The sequence below is a fragment of the Spea bombifrons genome, chromosome 3 (genome assembly GCF_027358695.1).
Source record: "Spea bombifrons isolate aSpeBom1 chromosome 3, aSpeBom1.2.pri, whole genome shotgun sequence".
NCBI classification, from domain to species: Eukaryota; Metazoa; Chordata; class Amphibia; order Anura; family Pelobatidae; genus Spea; species Spea bombifrons.
Genome location: NC_071089.1, coordinates 101,160,574 through 101,182,979, shown reverse-complemented (window position 1 = coordinate 101,182,979; position 22,406 = coordinate 101,160,574). Strand labels below are relative to the sequence as shown.

Genomic DNA, 22,406 nt, shown 5'->3' with positions numbered 1-22,406 from the left:
GCATCAGTTCTTCTAGGTAAACCTGGACACTGTTTTTCTTAAGGAACTCGGCAGGTAGATCGTTCCAAACATCTTGGAGAACTAACATCAGCTCTTCTGTGGATTCAGGCAGCATCAGTTGCTTCTCTCTGTCCTTGGAATCCCAGACAGACTCGATGTTGAGACCAGGGCTCTGTGTGGGCCATACCATCCCTTCCAGGAGTCCTTATACTTCTTTACACCGATTTATTTCTTAATGACTTTAGCTGGATGTTTGGGGTCATTGTCAGGCTGCATAATAAATTTGAGACCATTAATTCTAACTAAATCTTCATTTGCAGAAATGCCACCCCAAACTTGGGCGGAACGTCCACCATGCTTCATTGTTGCCTGCAAACACTCATACTTGTACCACTCCAGCTCTTTGACAAACTGCCGCCTGCTACAGCCAAATATTTAAAATGTTTACTCATCCGCCCAGAGCATCTGATGCCATTTTTCTGCAACCCAATTCCTGTGCTTTCATGAATAGTTGAGTCGCTTGGCTACTGCATCCTCATTGCCCGGTTTCTTTGTGCTTCTTCAAAAGAAGCTTGGGCAGAACATCTGGAAACCCCAAATTTCATCCTGGGAGAGACCCTGCTGATGCAGTATGACTACCTTGTGCCTTGTTGCTGCGCTCAGTGTTTCCATCGTGTATGACTTGATGTCTTCAGCAACCTCACCTTTTTAGTGAGTCTGTCTGTTCCTCGCCCAGTGTTATTCCTCCTACACAGCTGTTGGTTTCAGTGAATGATTTTGTTTCAACCTACATATTAAAGTGATGACGACACGCTCGGTATAATTGTTTAATCAAACTTAACTATTTGCCTACAAAACCCATGACTTTGTAGAAGTGTACCTAGAAGTTTTGATGTTGTCTTGAAGGCAGAGGATGGCCACAGCAAATATTGATTTGATTTAGATTTTTCTTCTGTTCCTTTTCATAAATTAACTATTAACGTGTCTATTTTGGAAAGCATTGTTGCTGTACAGAATTTGTTCACAACTGCCTAAAACTTTGTGACAGTGAAATGATTTAGCATTAAGTTACACTGTAGCTTGTAAACGCTACTCCAGCGAAGAGAGCAAATACTGCGTGTGTGAGGATAGAGAATGGCCGAAATTTTTCCTTCACATTTGTTTTTATTTATTCTGCCAAGAAACGGCAAAAAAAAAACAAGGTGTACCATAAGACACATATTACAATATCTTATCTCTATGCTTAAAATGTTAACCCCTTCAGGCCTGGGGGGGGTCTACGAAGTTTTTGTCATACCATGATTGCCCCTTTTCCATATTAGATGAACCCTCACAAACTATGCATCAGAAGTAGGGCCTTCTTTCAAATTCATATCAATACAGAAAATGTAATTATCATTAATAAGACATGTCCTAATGGGCGTCTTGGCGGAGCATTTAATTACATACCGACGCATTCCTAAGGGGTACAAAAGGTTTAAAGAGAAGCTAAAGTAAAGGGGAAAAACGGATGGCAATATAATTTAGCAACTAGAAGCGGCAAGTGTAACTGGGTGAGCCGCAGCATGTTCCAGCTCGCTAAAACCACACTACCAAGTGTTAACCGTTTCTATCTTCTTTCCATTATCTTTTTGTATGGCGCCAACAGTTTACATTATATGTTAAAAAGGGATTATAAAACTAGAATTGCTCCACTAAGACAAACCAATACTATAAAGAGGGCCCTACTCCAAAAAACACAAGCAGGAGGATTGACTGTATAGCCGATTTCTGATTAACACAATAGTATCAGTGAATGTTTATCAGAACTTCCCAACACAACTGGCAATGCAGAGAACAATCGCAAGAGCCGTAACAACGACGTTAACACGAAGAACGCAACTTGGAACACCTTCAAAACCAGACGCCGCTACGGCGCTTTATAATCAAAGCATTTTAATGAGGTAACTATGCTATTTCTGAGCAGACTCGATTTTATATATTAATTTAACTATCCGTCACGGGTATAAGTATGCTCGGCGCTAGACAAATAATTGACATTAATGTCACCTACAGTTAATACGATGCACCCAACAGGCACGACCCCTTGTAACCAAAGGGCAGGACGAGTGTGCAACAGCTGGGAGCGCCTGTGTCACACCATCACCATTTTTGGGCTGGTAGCACACAGGGCACGACGCTAAATCTCCGCTTTAAACAAAATATCTACGTCCGTTAAAACCAGAAACATCGTACGACCAGCTGCTAAACAACACAAAAACAACACACCAAACGATTAGACGTCACTACAACGTTTATGGGGGCATCATCAATACACCCGCTATTTCAGTGACTCCAATGAAAATAATCTATCCCAATGAGAAGGTCTTACACAGCGTAACAGCGTTATACACCGGAACAGATGCTGCTATTTTGCTTTAAAAAGTGTCATTTATTAATAATATGACATCATTCATGTAACGAACAGCTGTTTAGGCCAACCGGTGACACACGCCACGTTTACCTTAACGTTAAATCACTAGAATGGATGTTTCAGCCACTTCTTGCTTTACATGAGTCTATTCACTAACGGGACAGCTGTCAGAAGACTTTGCAAGAAAGCTTATTATTCACTATGGAGGGGCAACAGCAGCAGCCTGAGCCGGCCCCGTGCAATGGATAAGTTAAGGGGTGAGGAAACATTGAAGAAATCTCACTGATTTGCCTGTATGTTATAGTGAATAGATATCCCTCCTCCGCTCTAATAAGAGACTGCCTATTTATTAAACGAGTGGATGTGTGACTTATTAACCCAAACATCACGGAGTTCACCAAATAACCACATCGAAAGCCACGACGGTTAAAACACGTATCAGGACCTCCTACGTTACCTTTAATACAGCAGGAAGGAAGAGAAAAGGTTAGCGGTTTAAATGGAGGGCGTAAGACCATAAATGCACAGAGTCCATGCAGCAAGCACACGCAGTAACAGCTCCAATTCCTATACATACCAACATGTGTTACATGTAGCGGCTGCTTCCACAGACCACAGATATCAGAAACAAGCAAACAACCAGAAGCTCTCAGTTTATATATATTAAATATGTTATGTAAATTGATTAAGCCGTATTAAATATTATATATAGATACATATATATATATACACATATATCCTCACATACGTCTCTCTTTGGAGTAACAAGCATGTACGGCAACACTAAACACGTACACGTGGGATATCTTTGTAATATATAGATACATATGTGTATATACACGCACACACATATATGTGCGTATATCACATTTGGGTAGCGCATTAAAAGTCAGGCACTCCTGCACATGTGTTTATCCTGATGCCCCCTCTAGGTTTCTGGCACCGTCCCCAGCGACTGCTCACACAGACTGATCCGCCCGATCCGTGAGCCGCAGCCGCGCTGCTTCCCGCCCGCAGCACGCGGTATAAATACACACCGTAGGCTAAATCTCTCAGTACCTCTCTCACTCTGCTTCACACCCGAGAAGCGAATCCACAAGCTCAACAACACAAGATGGCTGATGCCACGCACCGTCACCTGACGACTCCACGCTTCGCGTCACCAATGACAGAGCAGCGCAGCCAGAGATCTAAACCCTAGAGGAAGGAACCGGTAACAGACGCCGTAGTACACGGGGTCTTCAGGGCTACACTGGAGTTGAATGCCTCGCCGCCATTTTCTCGAAGACAAAGATGCATTGAGGCGTAAACAATTGTCTCCACAATAATGGCTCCTGAATAGGGCGCAGCGGAGTAGCGAATTGCATCATATGTATGGGATGAATGAAACCATAAAGTTCTGACGAAATGGTAGATAGGATTCTTAACGTACAGTGCGTCAAAGCCAAAAAGGACAGGTATTACCATGTACATCGCTGCGTGAACTTTAGGTCACGTGAGGAAGCTGTCTTAGCGTGCGCCATATCGGGTACTGGTAAGTGCCAGGTAATAACACATGCTACGCAGGAAGGGTTGAAGAGATTGATAATATGGGTATCTGCTATTTCATTCAGAATTTAGGGGTTTTATTGTATTTATTCAGTACTAGTTGTGTATACAGTTTACTATATACAGGCCTAGTTTTTAATATAAAGTTTTCTTTTTTAAATAATTGAGTACAGAAGTTATGAGAAAAGGAAGGGAAAGTATACGCTGTATTTGGTAAAATGAAAATGAGAAAGGGTATGACGAATAAAAATTGTTTTTTGTTTTTCAGATTTACTTAACTCAATTCATGAGAAGCGGGGTTTCTTTAAAAAATATATATTCATACATGTAATCTAATATAACCCAGTTTATTAAAATAAAATAAAAACCTGGGGGATGAAAAAAAAATTCCTGCTACTCCCATTGGTTGTAGTGGGAGCATTACTTAAGTGTACTTAAGTATGCTGCTTACACTTCCTGGATCATGTAGGGGTGTTATTTGATGTTTCATTTTCTAGGTCCATGAAGTAGTATGCATTGAAGTCCACACAAATGGGACTTATACAATATACATATATATACACACACATATACACATAACACAATTGGAACTGGGATTGGAGTTGTGTACCATTGTTGGTTAATGGTTACCCCATTGGTTAGCAGGGGTATTTTATACCTATTTTTTGCCATTTTACCATATGTTTGTTCAAATACGGATCCACTTTATATACACATATATGGAAAAAACTTTTTTTAATCACGCATTGTTTATCCATTTAGTATGGTGGGAGGTATCTCAGGTCCAGGGTCTCTCGTTTGTATTTCTGTAATATTTTCTCACATGTTGTGGTATATTATTAACTGTAAGGAAGAGACTTGTTACCGCTATTGACATGCGTTGTTCTATAATTGGGCATTACTTGTAGTACTGTACCCACTTTTTGGATTAAACTTTTATTTTTACTTTGCAAAATATGCGCCTTGTCTTGAATTTCATACTTTGGGCTGCTCCGTATAGACTTTACTGAATCTTTCTAATTACAGAGTGAATTAGTTGTACATCGCTTCTTCAGATATATATCCGTATATATATTTACATTTAGAATACTAGGTTTGTAATTTTACAAATGTTATTACGAGTACTCGCGGAGTTCTTTAATATGCTTTCTTCCAAAAATTAAACAAAAGGAAAAGAGCTCTGAGTTCATATGATGTCTGGGTTCTCCCTTTAAACACAAGCCATTGGGAGGTTGCCCGAGTAAAAGAACATTGGGGTAAACAGTTTAAATGGAAGCTCCTTCATTGTAAAATGTACTGGCTAAATGCAAACACCTGCGCTATACTAATATTAACGTTACCATAGGGAGGGCTACCCGGAGTGAGCAACGGGGCTATCTGCGACAAGGGTGGCACTAGCCCCAGAGAGCATTACATGTGTTGGGAATGGGGCAAGGACTGGGTAGATTTCTTAAAAGTCTCCTCGCCCATTGAATTATGCTTTATGCGGGGTCAGCTCATTACTCCTTGATGGGGAAACACAGCCATGTTTGTATAATAAATAAAGAAGTGATTCCCCATCATCGGTCAGCTCCACTAACATTGTTTCCGCGTATTATAATCACAGGATACATTAGAAAACAGATTTCATTTGCTGTGTCTGAAGCCTGCTATGATATCTGTTTGCCGGCCAAGCTATTATTCTTTCCCAGAACTCCTGGCAGTTCCAGATCCAACATCTGCAGCTGGATGATCCGTGAAGACAGCGGCTCGATTGCTTTAACCCTTTTAGCCAATCAGGATTGTCAACATAAACATTATTTCAGATATTATCTTCTAATTTTCTCTCGCATCATTAATTATATTTGATTACTTATCAAGCACCACAGAAGTCTCCTTTTATGCTTTTATAAGATATATTTTGGGAATTGTATGCTATTTTGTAGCTGAATTTAGTTGACATATAGGTATACCTGGAAACTTTCTGGGAGAAGCCTCATGAGTATATCTGTGACACAAAGGATGTGCGCCAATCTAGTAACTATAAAGCCATTGGGGTGTATTTACTAAACTGCAACTTTACTGTAGAATTGCATTATGAAGGGCCAAGTATGGTTAACTTCTCATACAATCATATGCCCTGCATACAGCATAGCTAAATCTGAGATCACCTCTGCTTGTTTGAAATCTTTGGGTTTGGCCCTTTATAAGCTATAATGAAGTCAGGGAGCTAAAAGTCCAACTCCCCAGAGAATACAAACCAAAGGGTTTTGTAGGCATCTCGGTCCCCCCCCTCCCCGGAAATCCCTAGTATAGCACATGGCAGGGACTGGGTGGATGGAAAGTCTGTTGCGTGATCTCCAGGGCTGTACGCAGCAGGGCTGCTGTTACAAATGCTGTAAGTGTCCAAATGTTGGAAGTTCTTTTAGACAAACATATTTTATCCCATTTGAAGAAACCTTACGTTTGAGACAACTGTGCCCAAATGTGGAACTTTCTCCACCACTTTTAAGATAGCAAAGTTCATTTATTACAGCTTTATATTGCTTGTTTTATTTTCTCAATGTAATTGGCTACAATGTAACTAAGGACTAAATACTAAACGGGACTATTTTGAGAGGTTAAGGGGACTGGAGCTCTGAATGGAGACTCTGAAGCTGTTCGAGGAACCCATGTAGGATTAAAAACCGAGGCAATTAATACATCCAGTGCGCACCAACACAGCCCTCCGCAGTGATTTCATGTGGAAGGTGGAGTTCTGCACTTAAGTGACCTCAATGCTTAGCAAGAAATACCCTGCATAGTGTGGCTACTCCAATTCCCAAGACTGGGGTCCACTCCCTACTATTTCTGTTAGTAAATAGCCAAGGAAGGACAAGAGATTCAAATCAGCCCTGGTTCATTAAAGCAGCGGACAAGAACGGGGATACAAGCAGCCACGTGTATCTCAGGGTATTTTTGATCCTTAAGCATATAATACAGTGCTGGATTTATTTAAATACATTTCAGGGCTAGCGCCTGCCATTGTTGTCATTCATGTAGGATTTGGTTGGGTTTGGGTTGACGTTCCCAGCCCAAATGCTAATAAAGTACGTTTCTCTATTGACCTTCATTAGTCAGAGTATCTGGCTGAGTGATTATATGGAGGCTCCGGCCCTCGTTTGTACTTCAATCCATGTGATAGCTCAGTGAGTATTTTTTGTGTGGTTCTCCTTGTTTCTGCAGAATTGAAGAGCAATCATGGAGAGGAGGGCTGCCTATAGGTACGTGATTTAATAGACACCCCCATAAAACATGACTAAAACCCCAGACTGTCCCTTTAACAATGAGCCATTTCATTGTTTGCCTAAAGGCAGTATGATAAGAAGTCAGGGTGTTTGTCTAATACAACACTTCGAATGACTAATAGGCAGCTGCCTGAAAACATTAAGTAAAAACTTTTCAAAAAGAACAACCATACTAGTAACAAAACAAAACGGTGGGGGTCCCCTTTACTGTTTAGAGTAAAAAATGAGAGTATATATTACATGTAACTTTAATCACAACATATGAAGACTGTGACCTTCTTGGGCAGAGGAATGTTGCTGGCCCAGATATTGCACTTTCATTGATTCTTATGCCTCCTGTGTTATGAAGACACAAGCAGGAGAAACCGGCACTTCCACTCAGCCATAGAGGTAAAGGGTTGTTATAATTAGGAAATTATAGCCTGGCATATGCATGAGCATATCAATAACTTCTCCGGATATGCATATATACACAAGTAACAGGCTAGAGGAGATCTGTCCACATCTGTGAAGATCTAAACAATAGCACGCATTGTTTATTATCCAAGTCACAGACCAGGATACAATGAGTGAAGCCAATTAGTGAGTATTGGAGACCCAACAATTATGGCATGATATATATATATATATCATGTATCATTTTTAAAAGGTGGCTTGTGATGGTGTAATGAAAAGGCTTCGTGAATGGAAAGATACATGCATGACCAAGTAACAGCTGGAACAAGCCTGATTATGGGTAGAACTGAATCTATTTAGAACAGGTTCTAAACCATTAAGCCCTTACTCCAAGGTAAAGGAGGCTATTACATCATAAAGCTTTTGTCATAACTCTCCTAAAACAAAGATTAGGCGACTATTACAGAAAGTCATTTTAGAATGATTATAGTAAAAATGTGAATTCTTCCTTGAGTGTATAATTTATAAACATTCCTGAAACTACAAAACTCATAATGGACTTAGAAGAAATGTGAATTACTTAAGGTTGTGTATCGTATTGCATATTCTTACTATCTAGTAAGATGTCCCAGATCATGACATTGTTATGTGGAATAATTTTATCATAACCACCTCAAAGTGGTATATATTCCCTAAAGTGGGAGTTGGCAGGAGAGGGGGTTCTGTTCCAACATTACTTCTCATTATCAAGGACCAATACCATCAAGATTCTGGCAAAAGAGCTTGGTTACTCCTGTCATATAACGAAATCAGATTTCTTCAGTCACCTTGCTGGATGAACTATGCATTGTGCAGGGCCAGCTCAGCCCTTTGTGCCAGGGAATCTTGCCAGGATTCATTATGTATAAAGGAATTAAGTAAAATCCCCACAACTACCCTGTGAAGCCGAGGCCAGACAATGCAAAAAAAGATCATGAGATCAAGAGGAGAAACAATGAGACAATTCATTAGTAAAACATATTTATTATTTTTAATATAAAATGTATAAAGAACAGCAACCAGCAGAAACATTTTCGTGGTGTGCAAGGAACTGCACATAATTCTAGAAAAGTTTATCATGGACACTACATCCCCTTACACAAGAAGCAAGATATAATCTATTAACACCTTAGGTACCAAGTATTAACCAGGAAATTGCTTCATTTGTGTAGGGTGTGTGGGTACGCGCGTATGTAAAAGTGTTTGAGATTTGGACCGGGAATAAAAATAAAACCATTCACATTCAAGCACTCTCCTACTCTAAAATCTTGTCAGGTCACAGTATGAAAATACTAGCCACAAAGGCCCACAGTTAGAATCAATGTAAATCTGAGGGGTGTTTTTATGGAACATGGAATTTGGGGACATTGCACAGAGAACCCCATTATACAGTGTTTGTGGTACTTCGTTTCAATCACACTATCATTTACTGGTCCACTAAATATATTGTTCATATTTACACCCATAAACTCACAATTAATGTCAATAAGTTGACTTTATATCATCATCGCATACACACTCTTTATAGTTTGCTAAAGACCACATTGTACAACCTCTTGTTGCACTACTACTCAAATAATACTCAAGGGCTGGCCGAGTATCACAAGAGTTGTATTCTCAACAACATAAGGGTTCCCCCCATATTCCAAAAGCAAGTTAAAAAAAAATTTATGTAAATGGAAGGATTTTGGATTTCGGCACCTGCTTTGCACAGACATCTGCCCGGATCCTCGCTATTTATTGTTTTGTCAAGAGGTTCTATTGACAAATGATAAATAATGTTTAAGGGACAGGGCATTAGAGAGCATTAACAGAATACTGTGTGTATAAACTGCAGGAAACAAAGCCTGCTTATTAAAAAGTAGTTGTTGGCTCATGTACAAATTTGTGCGTTAAGTATTATTAACAGGAATGGTATGGTGTATTTGTCCCACTACAGCATCAATGGGATCAAGTAGATCTAGCCAGCAAGTAAATGCAGGTACACTTTAAAAAACAAAAATCACCTTAGAATATCCTCCAACACAATATGTTGGTTTATAGCAAAAAGAAGGCAGATAATGAAATATGCCTCAAGGCTTTATGTGATAAACATGGCTTAAGGCCTAATGCCCGTCCATGCAATAAAGAGGGGCCAGGACAGAATGCTATGATTTTTACGTGAAGGATGTTGATGCATTATGAGGAGGATGTTAATGGGTCCCACGGGTGCCTTTGCGTGGATAAGAATCTCCAGAATGCTCAAATGCTTTTGCTAGGCATGCTAAAGATTGCAGTCCAATAGCCAGGGGGCTGTGGCCACCCAGCTATCACCTCTCAAGCTGAACTTTGGTTAAGTTGACTAAACTCAAGATTGGGTTCTTTTTTGCATGAGTTAGCAGCTACGCGTTAAACGCAGACTTCAGCTCTTTAAATGCAGCCCTGCGATTTTTCTTCTCTTCTTCCTGCCGCTTCCTCTCATCTTGCTCTGCCCGGATTTCTGCCTCAAACTTGCTTGCCGAAGATAGAGCCTGGACCTGTGACAAAGCACATGAAACAAACAAGATGACACAGACACACACAGAGGAAGGGAAACAAGTTATGCAATGATCAGCCGACATCAAGTGGTAGAAACGGTAAACATATGCCTAACGGCAGAAATTCGATCCCCCCCCACCATATTTATTGCCATCTCCTCTCTTCCCAAATGCCCCTGCATTAAATCACCTTGGCTTCAAAGAATCCCTTGGCCCCCTTCACTCCTTCCGTGGAGACATCAATTTCAGAGAGATTAGCCAAAGCCATCAGGCCACTGTCCTGTTCCAGCTCTCCGGCAGCTGCCTTACGGAAGATCAGTAGGAACTATGTAAAGAAGATGTAACAAAAAAAAAAAAAAAAAGTTAAATTCCACCCTAATAAACGTAAATAGATAGTTATGCACAACCCTAGGACGGACAACCCCTACTTATCCACTTATAAGATGTGTCTTCTGCTGCTGTCTGGTGTCCATCCGCGCTTTCCATCCCTCACATCATTAAAGAAAATTCCCAAAACGTATTCAAGTAGTGTCATCTTTTCTTCAACTTATACCTCCTGTATAGCAAATAGCCATCTTGTTTTCACACTGCCCCAAATTGTAAGCTTTGTAACACTCCATAGTGTAAATAGTTGCGACTACACAGATAGTGTGGTGGGAATCTAATGGGACATTTAATACAAGGTACACATTACTGGCTCATAATCTCTTTTTGCATCCACAAAGAAACAAAAGACAAAATAATCTCTCTCACACACACGCTTATCATGATAGACCTTGGGTTTTCTTAAAACTTCTAGCTGCTCTCTCATTACATGATCCCAAGAGGATGCCGACAGCACCGCTAACTAGGTCTCCCACTCCCAAGGTTGGCATGGGAAGATGCCAATCAGACTGCTGTGCCACATCTTATATCAGGTAACCAGAGCATCCTGTGTATCCAGCACTAAGGGTCTATTGTACACTCATAGCTTCCCACGCTTCTCACCCTCCTACTTGTGCCCCAGCGCGGAGACGTTACAGCGGTTAGCTTGTCAATTCATCAAGGAACACTTTAGTACCCTATGCCGCCACATCAACAAAATAATGGAACTACTTTAATATGCATTAGCTTCAGGAGAAGCTGCAGCTCTAGCATACAGTCCAATCACGGTCAGGAAAGCGTTCACAATCAACAGGGTGGGGGGGCTAATTAGACCACCTTGAACTCCTGAGTATAAACACACATGTACGCTGGCAAACACGTGATCAGCAGAACGCTTCTTCTGCAAGACAAGGAGTTGTAGGGCAGGGAAGGAGAGCAAATGCACGGAGTGGGAGGATTTCTCTAAATTCCTCCATGCATTTAAAAGGGGACACAGCTATTACACGTGTTAAAGTATGGTGGCTGGAGTGTCCCTTTACGAGGCTCTCCTATAATCCCACAATACTATACAGGAAACGCAAAACATTTCTGTTGCATTAGTTAGGATTCTACTGAAAAAAAATACAGCAACTATAAAAAAGCTGGACAGGAAATAAATTCCTAATTGTTCATGATATTTGGAGCAAGCTCGTATTACGACAAGAAATTGGGAACTCCAGGGGTCAAAGGACTATGGAGTCGTGGGATTTTCAATCATATCCAAGATTATTTTAAATAAAAAACTGAGCAAATGTACCCTAGATTCCACCCCCCCACCACTAAATACAATGGTGAATATTGTTATCCTCAACAAGTAAACTATTATAATGCAGGAGAACTTTGAATATAAAACAAATAAATTCTCGGTATTAACAGGAACATCCTGTCTTGTCAATAAAATCAAACAAAGTTTAAGCTACACAGCTGCGACCAAAGGACCTTGGTGTACAGAAATCAAATGTTTTATTGAAAAAATTATAAATCAGCTGACATTACAAAAATAGGAAGAAACCAGCCACAGTATCTAAGGAGAGTTGTGTTATTTGTAGCAACCTTCAAATAATCAGTTACCCTTTCTACTGAAAAGGACAAAACCAATTTTGTACCAAAAATAGCCACCAAGTTCAGCACTTTCTAGGGTGGTGTTAAATTTCAAGTTGTTTCTATCTTAAAGGGACAGTCTAATCTCCCCGACACGTCTACTAAAGAAGAATGCATATTCTGCAAGTACTTTAATATACATTCCTAGCGGAAATAAAGAAAAAAAAAATCCATGCTGTAATATCTTCTGCTGCTGCACTGGATCTGACGGGGGAGCCAAGTGCATCTCCTCCAGGGCATTTAGTGGAAGGGGGGGTAAATGTCTTGGGGGGGGTTGCAGAATCCCCCCCCCCATGCATTTGCAAAATGGACAACATGAAAATGTAAAGTGCATGTGATGGCTCGGCTATTCCAATATAAAAAGGATTTTAGAAGATACCTTCTGGAACACTCATAGTGTACATACTATACACACACACCACAAGAACCAGCCAAATTATGTTTTAAAATATACAAGAGGCATAGGACTCCGCAGAAACCCATATTTACCCCAGAGAACCAGCACCAACAACAGTAAATCTGCCAGGAATGGGAGTGCACTTAACCAGGCATCGGCAACAGGTGGCTACATAAAATATAGGTTAATCTGTTCTGATCCACACAATAGTCACCATTCCCCTGAGACATCGACAAGTAGGATAAATGCCTCTCCCATCGGCCACATTACAGCCGCACCACAGTGTAAACTATATGGGGACACCTGACCAATACACCAACAGGGACTTTTATGACATCGTATTCATAAAGGCCAACACCCTGAATACAGCCGCAGACCATTATCCCCCCTCCACCAAACTTTACAGTTGGCACAATGCAGTCAGGCAGGTAACGTTCTCCTGGCATCCGCCAAACCCAGACTCACCCAAACAGAGAAGCGTGATCCGTGACTCCACAGAACACATTTCCACTGCTCCAGAGTCCAGTGGCAGCGTGCTTTACATCACTCGATCCAACGCCTGGCATTGTATTTGGTGATGTGATGCTTGCATGCAGCTGCTTGGCCATAGAAACCCTTTTTTTGTGCTGAGATTAATGCCAAAACACGATTTCATTTTTCAACCATATAATCTGTGGCAAGATCTGTTAGACCAGAAGGAAGAGGGCAGCTACAGCTTCTACTTTGGAATAAAGCTCTATGCCCCTGCGTTTTTAAGAATGAATACTAAAGTACTCGGAGTACTTCGATCTGCATTCTTTTTAGGCTTCTTTGACATATATGGCTGTGTAGAACAAGTCAGGAGTTTTCATGTAAGCGTGCATTGGGAACAGAGTGAAACATTATGTTGCTTTGACTCCATGGGTAAGAGGGAGGTAATTTCCAAGAACCAGATAAACCTTGCTACAAAACAAAGGTGACCGCATCAGACATTCTTCCCATGACATACAAACATTTTACATGTCACCTACCAGCACATGTAAAGAGCTCCCCCCTTGGAGTATATACACAATATATGGTTTGCTACATATCCCCCCCCCCCAAGCCTGAGATCTAAATATATAAACCCATAGCTTAAACACTTCACGCAACTATATCATCTCAGGCCTGTCAAGATGTAGCATTACCTCTCGGAAGTTCAACTTCCCATCAAAGTCTTCGTCTACTTCTGATATCATGTTTTTTAACCCAAGATGCGTCTGTGGAGCCCCTAGCTTCTCCATCATCAGCTTGAGTTCCATCAAGTCTATAAAGCCATCTCGTCCAGCATCATACCTGCATTGAAAGGACAACGATTAATACCCTCAAGTGGCAGAAACATTGCGAACTTCCATGATAATAAGTAAACAATATAGGCAATGGACAACATCTAGATATGCAGAATCAGCAGAAGATCTGAACCAAGAGAGAAGTAAAGAAAAAAGCCGGGGAGACATGGAGACTGCAAAGGGTTCCAGAGATTTGGGACACCACAAAAGAACAATGGTGGTCATCAAGAAAACTGAGACTAATGCCCATTATAGAGGACCTAGTGGATGAAGCTAGGTTCCACTAAGCAGAGTCTCCGCATTGTTACACCAAAAATCTTTACATCGCTATCTCAGTTCCCTACTCAGACTGTAGCTGCTTGGCTATCAGAGGCATTGGGTCTTGAGTTTGTACTCACACCTAATGGGCACTGGTAGTAAAAGTGACATGATCCCGGTTTGTGCCGGTGTGCATTCATTTTAACGGGGTAGCAGAGGCATTATTAAACACTCATTCACATCCACCAGACACCACCACCTGCTGGTCCCACAGAAATGTTGTAGCGCTATCGCCGCGGCAAGGGATTCTGGGTATATATATATGCAAGCAAGGCCAACAATGATGACCTTTTTTGCCTCTATATCTTTATACAAATCAGAACAGCAGCGCAGAGCGTGTAAACACAGAAGCATGCTTCACTTAAAAGTACGGGAGAGAAAAGAAACCCACGTCGCGCGCGTTACTTTATGGCATACAGGAAACCCCAGCGGTTTTGCTGATGGAGCGCAGCACAAGCTTCCTGGGAACAGCGGCCAGAGCTGAAAATAGTGCAGCTCAGATATAGCAAGACCAGAGCGGAGGCAAAAAATGCTTTTTGAGTCTTAAATTGGAAGTTACAGAAAAGGAAGAACTGATTGTGTCATAGGAGGAGGGGATCTCGGCCAGCAACATACCAAAGACCATTTATAGACATGGGTTACAGCATAACACGGAACGTACACGTTATCAGTGCAGAAAACGCTGCATCCATTACAGTTAAAGGATACAAATGGAAATTATACCTCCGGGCACACAAGGACATTTAAAGGGACACTCCACCCATCATACGCACTTTAATGTCCATTATATCTGCACGGCGCCTTTAAATTTTGTGGTGTTCCCTGCACAGAATCCCCTCCATATGCATGTGTCCCTTTCCCCCAGCTACGTGCCGAGCACATCTCCAGCACGTGATATACTTACCTCTAGCTCCAGCGCTGGCTCAGAGGGTGCTGTAGGCCCCTGTGTGCATGCGCGGACAGCGCTCCCATTGATTTCAATTAGAGTGCTTTCCGGCCACCGATTCCTACCAGTCAGTGGTAAGAATCGTCACATCATGGAAGAAGCAACCTGGAGCAAGTGCATTTTATCCCCTATTTTTTGAAGAAAGCATATTAAAAAGTACTCACAGGAGTATTTTAATAAGCATTCTTCTTTAGCAGGGATGTCAGGGATAGTAAAATAGCGCATTAAATCACAGCTGCAAGACGGGACACTTATCCGTATAGAACACGAGGAAAGGTGCGCGTAACCATGCGAAGTTGCTTAGCATCTATGTGGTCTCGGCCTAGCGTGTTTGTAGGAAGCCATTTTATGGATCGGTTTAATTATTAGACAGGAGTTACTGACTAATCACTGTTCAAATCACAAAGGTCCCAGCTTCAATCAGGACAACGCATCGAGCCAGGAAGAGCCGAGGAGCACTCAGTGCGTGTGAGCAGACGTCACATCACCTTGTCGCCCGAAGGGCATACCTGTGCCAGAGAGAAGCGCTAACCCTTTCACTGCCCTGGGCCTACTAACAGGCATCAGCAACGAGGCAAATTAACCCCCTAAGGAGAAAATATTTTTAACCCTAGAAAGGGTCACAGTATTTCCACGACGCTTCAGCCATTTACTCTTTAACCTCTTCTAAAGTACGTAGCAAAACATAACCGAGTCATTCACAGAACCTTTGCACTTTCGCAGCCGCTGAAACACACACAGTTTAATAGCACTCCATGTGGGTTCATGGGCAGAAAGTTGCTTTTCTGCATTTTGTTTCTTTCCAAAAATAAACATATATATATATATATAAAAAAAAAACATTTACCCTAGCCCTGCTTCTGGAGCAAATTCAATAAAGTGGGGGGTTTCATCACAGCTGGCTATTTGCCTTTTTTACAATGTCTGATGTCACTTTGCATTAACAAGGGCAACCCCAATCAGTCTCATGCAGGAGTGGGACATTTCTTAACACTCTGCCTTATTTAGCTATGCAGTGTACAGGGCCAGCTCAGCCCGTTTTCTGCAAGAGAAGCTCTGTGAGGTTTGCCCTTGATAATGCATAGCAATATCAGAGAACTGAAATGCCAACTTCTGCAGCACTCCCTCTTAAAGGGTCGTTCCAGTAATTTACAGCGGATCCCCACACGCCTATCACTATGCAGCTATTGTATACATTAAGTACACGATAGCTTCGTAGTCCATTTTGCAAGTGCATGGGGGATTCTATAGAATCCCCCCCAAACGCATGTGCCCCTTTCTCTACCCCCAGCTAAATACCATGCTCCAGCTCACAGAGCGCTTTAATATGCATAATTCTATGCTTCTATAGTGTGGGCGTTGGGGACATTAAACTGGCTCTTTAAGTGAATAGACCCCTCTGTCTCACCAACTCACAGCCGAGGAGGAAGGAGGCAGATTTCCTTCGTCATCACAAAGCTCACTGGTGGTGATCCGCTTTAAATCGGCTGGAGACGATCTGCTGGGGTCTCGTCTTCTTGGCAACCAGTTGCCAAAGCCGCCCCTCTTGAGATGTTATGTCACAGATCAAGGGCGAGAGTTATTGAACGTGCGCAATTATTAAAAACTAAAATATAAGTAAAATGACTGCTTCATGTAAATTACTAGTTATTTATTTTAATTGGGGCACTACTCAAAATGTTTAAAATAAGCCAAAAAATAATTTTGCTTATATGAAGAGGGAAAATGTAAACAGTATACACTTTAATAGAATAAACTGCTCCATGCATATACCGTATTAAATGCAGAAATGATCAATTTCACCTGCAATAACTTGCTACAATGTAGGAAAGAATTTAACACGGTTTTTAAAGAATATCATTAATATGTATTGGAATAAAACAGTGCTTTTATATACATTTATATTTTAAAAGGACAGTTGCATCTGTTTGTATTAAGGATTATTAGTTACATTACATGAATCATGTAATGTAACTAATAAGCTCGGCAAGTTCAAAACATGCACTCCCCGGCTACTGACCAATTGAGAAAATGTAGCACTAAATGATTATTATTAAACAGGGTGCTTTAATATCCATTCTTCATTGGTAGGAAGGCATTAAAGGGACACTCCAGCCATCGTATGCACTTTAATGCATTCAATAGCCAAGAGATCCCTTAAAGATTTCCAAGATTCCTGTCTTGCAAATGAATGGGCGATTCGCGTGCATTTGCCCCCCCCCCATTACTTTCTGCGCAGGAGATATGTTCAGCGGAACACCTATCCCGACATACTTACTGCTGAGAGTCTGACATGAAAAGAAAGAGGTTTCATTGACTTCATTAGGCTCGCTTTCTTGCCACTGGTTGTTTGCTGCGGCAACAATCAGACCACGAAGGAACTGCAGCTTCTCTCTAAGGTAAGTTATTACTATTACTTTTTCAGTAACACTTTTACAAGAGCTGAGAATACCAAATTAACAAGAAGGAACAGTTTAATGCCACAGGGATCCGCTTCAAAGGATAATGCATTTTGAAGCAGTCAGAAATTACTTTAATATGCATTATCCTTTGAAACGGATCCCCATGACATTAAACTGTCCCTTCTTGTTAATTTGGTGTTCTTGTAAAAGTGTTACTGAATCTTTAGGTGCTCACATATTTTTATTATATATACTGTATATAATGTGACATAAGTGAAGATGTGTGCAGCAGTAGAAACAGTTAAAGCCAAGTGTCCCACACCATTTGTACGCTACATGCCTCGTGTGCATCTGTGAACGGTATGCGAGTGGAAGAGCCGCGGGAATGTCACACATCCATTCCGACACTCCCAGGTATGCAACGCTCGCTGTTTTAACTTGTATGAAACATCTACGGCGATAACAGCACAGCCAAGATGAGAGATAAAGAGCCAAGTAAAAGGGAAGATAACAAGCACAGAGAGGAGAAAAAAAGGAGAAGTAAGCTGGAGAAATGAGGAAAGAAAAGACATAAAACGCTGGTGGGTTAACATCAGTTTAATAAACACGTAAACCCCGGGCCTCGGCACAGATCATAGGAGGACCCGAGGGGCAAGCGTAGCCAAGACGCCCGGTTATAAAGCAGCCGAAAGCACATTTGGCAGAAGGGGGAAGAAGGGGGAAGTCCTTGAAACTCAAGGGGTTAAGGTGTGAGACCAGCGCAGTGTAGTTCGGTTAACTTTGCACTAAGTTATGATTTTGAGAGATTATACAGGATTTCTGCCATACAAGTACACCTCCCATCACTTTCAGCCATTCTTATTTATAGATGCACCATATAGACATATTGCACAGTCCATGTGTTCTTCCCCGGTAATAATTAGACAGGCAGACAGCAGTGATAGTGTTAAACTGCACAAGGCGGCGATTGTCAGTGACACACAGCTGCACAACAAGTGTTCTGAAGAGAAACACACCCTACACCGTGAGCTCCGGGGCGGAGGTCACACACATACACACACACACGCATACACACGGCAGCAGCGGTGCCAGGCGTCCCCACGCACACTGACCTAACAGTCATCTCATATCTACAAACACAACCGCAGCCTAAACCAGCCGGGAAACAAGTAGCCACGCTGTCTGCCTCCCCCACACACACACCTCAAGCCTTTCACAAACACGCATTCTTCTCACACACAAACTAACACACGCCACTGTATCCCGTGTATCACGTGACATTACTCTAAAATACACGCTGCCGTATATACATATCTGAGCGTGCAAGAGCAGGGCCCGCTTCTTCTGTACTAATATGGTGTTAATGTTTGTTTTGTTTTTTAAAAGTTGTTAAATATTTATACTGTTCCCTATTGTAACAACGCTACAGAAACTGATGGCGCCATTTCAATTCATGTAATAAAAATGTGCAGTCAGCAAAATATTGTTTGTTTTTTGCTTAGGTGGTAGAATTTGTTGTTAGAAATTTGCACCAGAATTACATAAATAACCACATTTTTGCGGGTGTCCTTTTAGGTAAACCACGCGGCTAACGGGAGCTCCTATTAAAAAGGAAAAACAAAGCGCATACACTCCTGGCGTAAATACCGTTAATGATTTAAATTGCACCGGTGGATTGTCTTTTAAAGGTTTATGGGTTTTTTTATAACATTTTTAAAGGAAGTAAAACATTTTTTATTTAAAAAGGGGTTTCCTGTGCAGTTTTATTTTAATAAATACGTTTTTTTTTTTTCTAAGTGAGGAAACTGACACATAAGAGTTAGCACATACAGAGAGGTGTGACTGTATGAATCACGCTTGGATGCAACACAATCCAGCTGCATTAGGACTGAATAGGATTTTATGTTCTTCCTTTATGTTTGCCCTATGGGGTAATAATGCCGCTAGAAGTACCGGAATAAATGGCATACAGTCCAACATGCGGCTACCTACACCTGCTGGCCCACACCCAAGAAGAATGCGGTAGCCAGGATGTGGGTCTGATGCCAGCGATAAGAGCCATAAAGATCAACGCAGAATAGAGCGAAACCTACGTGGCACCGGAACAGGGCTACCTATCTGGCGGGATCTGCCCTGCCCTAAGCGCTGTTCCTGGGTATACCGCCAGGCGCATTGATCAGAGCGTCGCTTACGCCTTCCATTGGCTCTGGCTGTTTTGAGCATGCTGAGAGTTATACTCCAACAACCACAAGCAGCTCCTCTGTTCCAAAGTCTTATCCATAGTGATGATCGACAGTTGGCATCTGTGCCAAGATCCCAGCGAGCCCCGCAGGTTCGAATAGCACCCTTTGCAGTTATCTGCGCGGAGTTCAGTTCAGAAAGAGGAATTACGCTGATTCATAAGAGAAGTTACGAGAACGAGTGAGTGTAGCAGGAACTCGAGTGTGAATCAGCCGAGGGGCTGGAGAAAGACCAAAGGCTCACCCCGGGCAAGACGAGAGATCGGGAGACGTTTAACACACAGTGTATACAGTATATAATATAGATATATACATACATATACAGATAGAGAGATTATGCGATTAAAAAAAAAAAAAGGATCACTTTAAACTACATGAAAAGAATGGAGAGTTAACTCTTTGGGTGCCAGAAATAAGTTATGCATTCCACTCTTACACTTTTTTTTTTTTAAAGACAGCAGCCCTGAAGCTCAGCTTTATAGAACATATATAATTATATGAATGGACTCATAATACACAAATACTACCCCCTCCCCCATCAGCACTATACCCATGCTCCCTATAATACCCATTTCCCCCTGTAGCCCCCCACCCCACAATGCCCATTCCCCAGTAGCCCCCCACTATGCCCAATGGCCCCACCCCACTATGCCCATTCCCCCAGTAGCCCCCACCCCACTATGCCCAATGTCCCAGTAGACCCCACCCCATTATGTCCATTCCCACAGTAGCCCCCATCCCACTATGCCCAACGCCCCAGTAGCCCCCCCTATGCCCAATGCCCCAGTAGCCCCCACGCCCCCTCTTCCAGTGACAGAAGTCGTCGCTCGCACTCACCGGCGGAACATGGCATCCATGTCCTTGATCTGTTTTCGGGAGAACTCCTTGAACTCGGTGTAGGGGTTGAACACGGTGGTCCGGGTGGCCGGCACGGCGTTGCCCGCGTTGATGTCCTGCCGCCTGTTGAGTTTGGCACTCAGCTCGTTGTCGGCATTGGCCGTGGGCAGCTTCTCTCCGTCCTCCACCTGCGGCTCCGCGCTGTCCCCGGCCGGGGAATCCGCATCTTCCAGCACCAAGCGGCGCTGCAGCTTCTGGGCCAGCTCAGCCTCTGCCATGGCGAGGGGGCAGGAGGGAGAGCGCACTGCACGGCGAGGGGGCAATAGGGAGAGCGCACTGCACGGCGAAGGGGCAAGAGGGAGAGCGCACTGCACGGCGAAGGGGCAAGAGGGAGAGCGCACTGCACGGGGAGAGCGCACTGGAGGGCTCGCAAACTTCCAGCTGCTTTGAGGAGTTTGAGAAGGGAGGAGCTGGGGGGAGGAGGAGAGTTTCGGACTCGCAACTTTCCCTGCGAAGACAGAACTCGCTTCTTCCGCCCCAGTATCAGCCTTACAGTAACAGGTGTAGCAAAGGGCGAGGAAAGAGTAAGAATACCCGGAGCTGGAGGGGGGGTTATTATTCTTAACTTCTCAACCTCATGCTATCACTTTAATGGTGTAAAAGGAGAGACATGCTGGGGGTTACACAGTAAATGGATTTATATAGCGCCATCATATTCTGTAGCGCTGTACAATGTGTAAACAGCGAACTCCCCCTGCGGCAGAAGCTCATGTGCTGCTCGTCCTCCAAACGTGTAGTGAAGGAGTTCAAGTTGGTAGCAGTGCTTGGTGCTTTATATATATATATATAAATATACAGGTATATGTTATTTATGTTGATATAATGAGCTTCTTACACTATTTTTATTGCTGCCCACAAAATGCAGATAACGCAGCATTTCCCGCTGTGGGCAGCCGGGGTTCACGGACTGGCGAAGGTCGGGCGTCTCGATGCTGTTATCATCCAGTCGCGTGAGAGCCTGTAATGTATTGGCGGGGGAGTACTGGCACATATACACTGACACACACACATATGCACACACACTCACACTCACACTCACCCTACGTATTAGCCACTAAAGGCCTCTTAGACTCGCCTTATCTCAGTTTGTTTATCATGTTCTTAATAATTCTATATGTACTATAAAGTATATTACCGGCATGGTATGTTCTATCACCCAATAACAGCCCGCAGTCTGTTCTGTTACTGGTAGACACCTATGGACCACTTTTTTTTTTTAATTGCCGACTATCTATATAGATACGGATTCTGGTGGTTAATTCCGTTAAATTTACACCACTTCATAGCTGTCCACACATCCCTGATCAGTATAGAAATAGCAGCACAGGTAAGAATTTCTTGGCGATGCATTTGGCGCGGTAGGAGTTAATTCTTCACCTGACTGCCATCATCACTTAAAGAAACAAAGTGATTTCCTCTCTGAGAGTCGGATCTACTCCCCCCTCTCCAGTCTGGGATGCTTGGGCCTATTATCTCGTTTTGTAAAAGGGATTAAAATCAGGCTTTCCAGATGGCGATGGAGCTTTATTGTACGAGTAGAAGTCCCAGTGGCTTTTTGTTCATGTGGTCATATGAATGTATGGTTAACCTTAATCTGTAAATCATTCTGTAATTAGATGGCTATATTAAAGCACCACCCTCAAACCAACAGGCTGCGGAGGGTTCTCAGTTGGCTACTTGGTTTTTGTGGAAGGCCAGTAAATATTGCCAGCCAAGC

General features: G+C 42.4%; 2 protein-coding genes across 8 annotated transcripts in view; both read right to left on the bottom strand.

Annotated features, from left to right (window-relative positions):
* GIGYF2 (GRB10 interacting GYF protein 2) overlaps positions 1-3,573 on the bottom strand; it is a 42,308-nt gene extending 38,735 nt beyond the window's left edge. For 4 of the 7 annotated variants that reach the window (XM_053461095.1, XM_053461098.1, XM_053461097.1 and 1 more), the window contains exon 1: positions 3,473-3,573. The gene's annotated coding sequence lies outside the window, so the exon portion shown is untranslated. Of the gene's footprint in view, positions 1-3,450 lie in introns of all 7 variants that reach the window. The other 3 variants (XM_053461099.1, XM_053461101.1, XM_053461096.1) reach the window with 2 other exon arrangements.
* A 6,281-nt stretch (positions 3,574-9,854) lies between these two features.
* Positions 9,855-21,031, bottom strand: EFHD1 (EF-hand domain family member D1). The gene is made up of 4 exons (XM_053461105.1): positions 20,630-21,031; positions 13,746-13,893; positions 10,369-10,503; positions 9,855-10,178 (listed from the first exon to the last, which is right to left on the bottom strand). The coding sequence occupies exons 1-4, from the start codon at positions 20,905-20,907 to the stop codon at positions 10,044-10,046; spliced, it is 696 nt and encodes a 231-aa protein (XP_053317080.1). The 5' UTR covers positions 20,908-21,031; the 3' UTR covers positions 9,855-10,043.
* Between the last annotated feature and the right edge of the window lie 1,375 nt (positions 21,032-22,406).

Excerpts from the sequence above, each read along its gene's own strand:
- EFHD1 (XM_053461105.1), bottom strand. The coding sequence starts at position 20,907 with ATGGCAGAGGCTGAGCTGGCCCAGAAGCTGCAGCGCCGCTTGGTGCTG. Across the intron at positions 10,504-13,745 it reads GGAAGTTGAACTTCCGAGAG|TTCCTACTGATCTTCCGTAA; the intron begins GTAATGCTACAT and ends TTCTTTACATAG. Across the intron at positions 10,179-10,368 it reads AGGGATTCTTTGAAGCCAAG|GTCCAGGCTCTATCTTCGGC; the intron begins GTGATTTAATGC and ends GCTTTGTCACAG.